We start from the raw sequence: 7002 nt of genomic DNA on the forward strand, positions 1-7002 counted from the left end.
TTGGACAATTCATTTACCTGCACTTCTGGTTCCCTTTCAAGGATGGGCTTTGTTGATATGCTTACATTGTTTTTTTTTTTTTTTTTTTGAACCAGGGAAGCCCCAATATACTTACATTGTTAACGTGCAGAACAAAGTATACAATTTTGGAAATTTTATGAAAATTCCCTTTATAAATATTGGGTAACATTAGGAGTCCTTTCCTTTAATAGAAATAGATATGAAGAGAGTAGAACTTAAATATTCTCATCAACCCCCCAAAACAAACAAACAAACAGACATGGAGAAATAGATCTGGAATTGCTTTTTTCCTGGAATATAGTATTACCAAAGTGTCAGAGCCCCTCACACCCTGAGAAAACATGACCATTGCTAAGAGGTGGCCTGCACAGTTTTTAAAGCCGCCAGTAGAGGAACGACTTTTCGCTGCTCATATTCTCCATGTCAAAACACGTTCTGTGTCAGCAGTTGGTGAGAGCTACTGCAGAGCAGTGCAGAAGCAAAAGGAGGATTTGATCATGTTGGATGTACTCCTGCATATTAACCTGCAGGTCACAGCAGTTCTTGTTCCAAAGAGCTGTATACCAGGCAGTTGGACACTTTATCCTGGTTTTTACTCCCTTCATCATTCACAGCATTTCCTGTTGGGTACCCCCCACCCCCGTCAGTTCAGCCTTGGTCATTTGCAGTAGTTGAATTGTGGTCTTCTATGTATACAGAATGTTGTATAAGCTACATAGTTCTCTGAGAACTTTTAGGAAATTTGGGAAACTTTACATTTTAGAATGCTTTCTTCACTTCTATTTTGGGCTGTGTTGGGTCTTCATTGCTGCACGAGGGCTTTCTCTGGTTGCAGTGAGCGGGGGCTACTCTTTGTTGTGGTGCATGGGCTTCACCTTGCGGTGGCTTCTCTTGTTGCGGAGCATGGGCTCTAGACACGTGAGCTTCAGTAGTTGTAGCATGTGGGCTCAGTAGTTGTGGCATATGGGCCCTAGAGCATGTGGGTTTCAGTAGTTGCAGTGTGTGGGCTCAGTAGTTGCGTTGCACAGGCTCTAGGACGCGTGGGCTTCAGTAGTTGTGGCACGCGGGCTCAGTAGTTGTGGCTCGTGGGCTCTAGAGTGTGTAGGCTCTATTGTGGCGCACGGGTTTAGTTGCTCTGCAGCATGTGGGATTTTCCCGGACCAGGGATCGAACCCATGTCCCCTGCATTGGCAGGCGGCTTCTTAACCACTGCGCCACCAGGGAAGTCCTTTCTTCACTTTGAGAAGGGGGAAGGAGAGGAATGTTTTATAAGGATTGCTTTGAAATAGGTCCATTTTGAAGAGTTTTAACTTGGGCAAAGGACAGAATAGCTTAGTGTCTAATATTAAGTTCCTAGAGTCCTGGAACTAGGTCCCAATTCCAGCTTTTCCAATTATTAGTTATGTGACCATGGGAAAGTCACTTAGTTTCCCCATCTGTAACATGGGGGATACACACCCTAGTTCACTGGCCTCAATATGAAACAGCTCATTACACTCTAATGGTAGTTTAGTGAAATGGATGAGTAGTCTCAGTTTACCTCCACTGGCAGCCACAGAAGTCAAGCCAAGCATCCTGGAGTATCTGGGAATCACCCAGAAAGAGGATGGAAGTCTGCAGCACAGTGGTAGGGGATGGATGGGTGGGACCCAAGAGTAAACTACAGAAGTAATTGATCTTAGCAAGCAGGAAGGGGTCTCCAGGGAGTTCCTGAGTGTCAGCAAGGGATCTTGGTAATGATGGGGAAAATAAATCACTCAACTGGAGGAGTCAGACCACCTTGGATGTTGCCCCTGAGCTGCCACCAACATTGTATGTCACATCCTCGTGGGTGAGTCATGTTTCCTTTCTGACCGTCAGTTTCTTTGTCTGTAAAATGATTAGATGATTTCTCAACTCCTTTTCTACTCTAGTGATTTCACCACTTCATTGGCTTTGAAGAACTGTGAGAGGCCGGAGTGTCACAGAACAACCTGCCATAGACCTTGGCCTGTGCAAATCTTTTGTTTTGTTTTTTTGTTGTTTCAAAGAAGTTTCTGTTCAAAAGGCCATGAAACATTTCATCATTGGACTTTGAGGGAGTTGTCTCTTTAATCTCTCACGTTTCCTTTTTTCCCCGTACAAATGATATCCGTAGGACTGCTGTTGTCTTATGCTCTCTGGATCAGCACTTTTGCAGAGAAATGAAAACATTGCACTTTTAAAGGCACAGAAAGCAAAAACTGTAGCATCAGGATTCAAGGTTACAGGATTGGTTAACTTTCTGGTTTGTTTTGCTGAGCTGAATGAAAAAGATTTGATTGAACGTTACTGCTTATGGATAAATATTAATAACCACAAAAATTCCCCAGTGGTAATTTTTTTCCTTCTTTGCAAAGAATTTCAAATTATGATCTAGGACTGGGATTATTATTGTCAACTGGATATGAATGTGAGAAATGTGGAATAAGAGGATGAAGGACGTGGTTGGAGAGGAGCAGCTCTTGGGGGTGAATGTCCAGGGAGGACATGTGTTCTGCACATGTGTAGCATTATTGCTCTTGTGTTCTTGATGTATAGCATTATTTTGAATAGTGATTTGTTACGGTTCAGATATGTAAGTAAGTGGCAACTGCCCCAGAACTTTATAACATTAGTTAATAGAAATAGTATTGGAAAAAGAGTCATCAAAAGTAGAATTTTTCTTTAAGATTTAAGAACTGAAGTGTTTTTAAACTTTGATATTCCGAAGCGAAGAATTTGTTAAGTTGGGTTTGAGAGTACCTAGTAATACCCAAGTAGATCTTTACCACAGACTTAAAATACACTCATATGTAGTCACTTTTTGGGTTTGTTTGTTTTTGTTTTGTTCTCTATCCCAGCTGACTTTAGGGGAAAGGCAGTGTGGTATTGGTATTAATTTATTTCTAAAATCAATAGCAATATATCAAGCACTTGCTGTATACCAGGATTTACCACCATTAAATAAGAGATGGCCTCTGCTGCTCTCACGGAGTCCCCCTGAGTAAGGTTCAAAAGTTCGAAAAGTAAGCATGATTGTCTTGCAAATAGATGACTGTAAGAGTGTGTAGGTATGCTGTTATTTCCAGCACATTGCCTACCACATAGCCTACATGTGCTGGAGATACTCATTAAGTACTTTGAGAGGATGGAAGAGGGGGCATTTGCAGCTTGGAAAAAGATCAGAGGAACCTTCATGAAGGAGGCGACATGACAATGATGTTTCAAAGGACAGGAAAGAGTGTGCCATGTGCACGGGCAGGGTTGACATTCCAGGGAGAGACTAGCGTGAGGAGGTACCTGCCTCCTTTTCGAGTCCTGAAAGTAGCAAGTACATCGTTGCTGGAGGTCTGGGTTTGTCTTAAGGGCAGTGGCAAATGAAAGGCAGAGTGCAGGCTCTTTGAGGGCTGTCTGCTAAGATTCAAGGGGAAGATGTGCTGGGGAGTTGTATGCTGGGAATAGTTGGTAGCTCTCCCGGATTTAAGTGTTTCCTGAAATAGATGTACACTGTGATGTAGAAGTACCAGGATCAGATCAGTTAATCAGTATCTGGTTAATGTACATGTACACGCAGAATTTGGGCAGCAAGGTGCAATATGTAGAGTGTTATATGAAAATACTGGATACACACAACTACAGTATTAGTTTCCACAAGAAATCATTGTGATGCAGGTTGATGGAGAGCTCAGATGAGCAAGGGGTTAGGGAGAGATGTCAGATTAGCTTCCCCCCAACCCCGCCTGCAGTGGTTCTCAATTTGGCTACAAATTATAATCACCTGGGGTTCTTAAAAATTTTCTTAGGTACAATTTACATGTAGTAAAATGCATAAATCTTAAGTGTACAAATCAATGAATTTTGACAAATACACACACCCACATACCCTTCAAATTAGAGAATATAATTATCACCTGAAAAAGTTCTTTAGTCCACTTCTAAAACAGTCCCTTCCCACCCCTCCCATAGTCAACCACTGTTATGATTCCTATCATCATAACTTAGTTTTGCCTACTCTTGAGCTTCATAAAAATGGAATCGTATGGTATGTACTTTTGTGTGTCTGGCTTCTTTTGTTAAACGTAATGTTTTGGGGGTTCTGTGTTGTTGCAGACATCAGTTCTTTTATTGCTGAGTAGTCTTCTGTTGTGTTAGGTGTACCACTGTTTGTTTAATCATTTCCCTCTTGATGGACATTTGAGTTGTTTCAAATTTTTGACCATTGTAAATAAAGCTCTGTTGTGCAAGGGTTGTTTTTGTTGTTGTTATTGTTTTGTGGACATAGGTCTTCATTTCTTTTGCATAGATTCCTAGGAGTGGAAGTGTTGGGTCATAAGGTATGTAGGTGTATGTTTAACTTTATAAGAAACTTCCAAACAGTTTTCCGAAGTGGTTGTACCAGTTTACACCCCCACCAGTATTTCATGGGAGTTCTTGTCATTCCATATCCTCAAAAAAATTTAGTGTTGTTAGTCTTTTTAATTCTAGCCATTCTAGTGGGTATAAAATGGTAATCTCATTGTGGTTTGATTTTGCATTTTCCTGATGATTTAACGGTGTTCAACATGGTCTTCTTTAGTGAGGTGTTTGTTCAAGTCTTGTGACCATTTTAAATTGGGTTGTCTGTTATTTAATTGGGTTGTCTGAAGTTCTTTATATAATCTGGTACAAGTCCCATGTCAGATATATGTAATATGAATATTTCTCCTAGTCTGTGGCTAGCCTTTTCAATTTCCTAATGACGTCTTTTGATGAGCAGAAAATTCAAATTTTGATTAAGTTTAGCCTATCTTATTTCCCCCTTGTATGTTTTGAGTCTTTTGTTCCCTCTCTAAGAAATCTTTACTTAGCTTAGGTTAAAATATTCTCCCTTGTTTTCTTCTTTACATTTATATGCATTTACATTTTGATTGATGTTCCATCTCAGATTTTTGTGTGTGGTGTGAGGTAAGAGTAAAGGTTCATTTTTCCCCCTTACACTTATCCAGTTGTTCTAGCATTATTCTTTGGAAACACTTTGTTTTCACCATCGAATATCCTTGGTGACTTTGTTGAAAATCAATTGCCTTTTTAAGTCTGTTTCTGCTTATGTCTATTCTAGACTCTTTATTCTGCTCCACTGATGTATTTGTCTGTCCTTCTCCTGATACCACACTGTCTTGATTACTCTAGCTTTATACTCTAGTAAGTATTGAAATGAAGTAGTGTGAATCCTCCTACTTCGTTCTTTTTCAAGATTGTTTTGACTATTCTAGGTTCTTTGCTTTTCATATAAAATTTTAGAATCAAATTGTCAAATTCTAAAAAAAACCACGTGGGGGTGCTTTATGAAAAAATCCTGTAGTACCCAAGCCATAGTCCATGCCAGTTAAATCAGAATCTTTTGGAGGTTGAATCCCAAGTATTTGTTAACACTCTCTAGGTTATTCCAAATGCAGCAGAGATTGAGTATTAATGTGCCGATGGGATTTTAGTATGGTACCCTAAAAAAGAAATTTGGTAGTAGATTACTGGAGTGGAATGCATGTGTAGGAGTTGAAGTGGGCCGCCAAATGGAAGAGATTGTCAGTGCTTATGGAAAGAGGGAGAGTTTGGGAATGATGGAAGGGTAGTGAGAAACTGTGTGGTCTAGGAAAGTTCTCTCTCCTGGGAGACATGCAGTCCCTTTGCTGAAGTGCTGTCTTGTGCAGCTACCATTCCTGATCGCTCAGGATTTCCTCACCCTAAGCCAACCACAAATGTAGCCTAAAACCAGAGGTTTGAAAGCTAAGGAACACTTTTGTTTGGTAAAGCATATAAACACATTATTTTATAGCGTAGCTTTCCCCTGGATTAGGGAAATGTTTGTGAAATCTGGATAATAATGAACTGGGTAGGCACTTTTTTTTTTTAAAGCTTTTTGAAGGTTTTATGTCTTTTTAATAACATCTTTATGCAAACATTGATTCATCCATTCTTTGCATGGGTCCATAGTTTTGTCAGAAGTGCTGCCTCCCTAAAAGGCTTTAAAGAAAAAAGGGACAAAAAGTTGCAATCAAATAATGCTGTTCTTTGGGAACATATAAGCTATGTGGCCTGGTAGGTGTTTGCTTGTGGCTTTTTTTTTTTTAAAACACGTTTTCCTACTTGAAGAGAGCGTTTGGAACTAGTCAGCTGAGTCCCTCTTTCTGAGCGACAAGTTCCCTAAACAGCTGTAGAGAATTAATTTCAGTTAGAGCTAGCAGAGCTTTAATCTCAACTTTCTGCTCAGTGTTACAGAAAATCCTCTCTAGAAAATAACCAGTATCTACCTGCTATGGGATGTTAAAAAGTTCAGATGAACATTGGATTTTTGAGTGTTTTCCTCGTAGAAACAGCATGGAAAATCCTTTAGTGAGCTAGATTTTACAGTGCTCACAGAAAGCAAGGATTGACGATATATTTATATTTCTGTATGTGTGACGTGTTGGCTGTACTATCTTCTTGTTTCTAATAGATTTCAGATATGCCATGTCCAACTCCAAACCTCATTTCTCTGTGAGGGGTGAGACATCTTAGGAAGAAAGAGCTTTAATATTATCAAACTTCTAACTCCTTTATAAATATATATGTATTCTCTTCAAGGCAGGGAAGCAGGTGGGCAAAGGGTGGGAGGAAAGCTCCTTTCCTTTTTCTATTTACCCTTATATTTAACAACACACACACATATATTTCTTTTTTTAATGTTTCTGTAAAGAGGGAAAAACATTCACAGACTCTGCTTTAAGAAATCTTCCTGGGCTTCCCTGGTGGCGCAGTGGTTGAGAGTCCGCCTGCCGATGCAGGAGACACGGGTTCGTGCCCCGGTCCAGGAAGATCCCACATGCCACAGAGCGGCTGGACCCGTGAGCCATGGCTGCTGAGCCTGTGCTCCGCGAGGGGAGAGGCCACGGCAGTGGGAGGTCCGCGTAACGCAAAAAAAAAAAAAAAAAAAAAGGAAAGAAATTTCTTTTCTTCCTCCCTTTT

General features: G+C 40.3%; 1 protein-coding gene across 1 annotated transcript in view; it reads left to right on the forward strand.

Annotated features, from left to right (window-relative positions):
• The first annotated feature begins 362 nt into the window (after window positions 1–362).
• Window positions 363–7002, forward strand: part of LOC112412440 (autism susceptibility gene 2 protein-like) — a 961342-nt gene continuing 954702 nt past the window's right edge. Inside the window, exon 1 of the mRNA XM_024764131.1 lies at window positions 363–551. Coding sequence (XP_024619899.1) covers window positions 363–551 — 189 coding nt within the window. The remainder of the gene's footprint in view (window positions 552–7002) is intronic.

This window comes from Neophocaena asiaeorientalis, unplaced genomic scaffold (assembly GCF_003031525.2).
Source record: "Neophocaena asiaeorientalis asiaeorientalis breed wild unplaced genomic scaffold, Neophocaena_asiaeorientalis_V1.1 scaffold490, whole genome shotgun sequence".
NCBI classification, from domain to species: domain Eukaryota; kingdom Metazoa; phylum Chordata; class Mammalia; order Artiodactyla; family Phocoenidae; genus Neophocaena; species Neophocaena asiaeorientalis.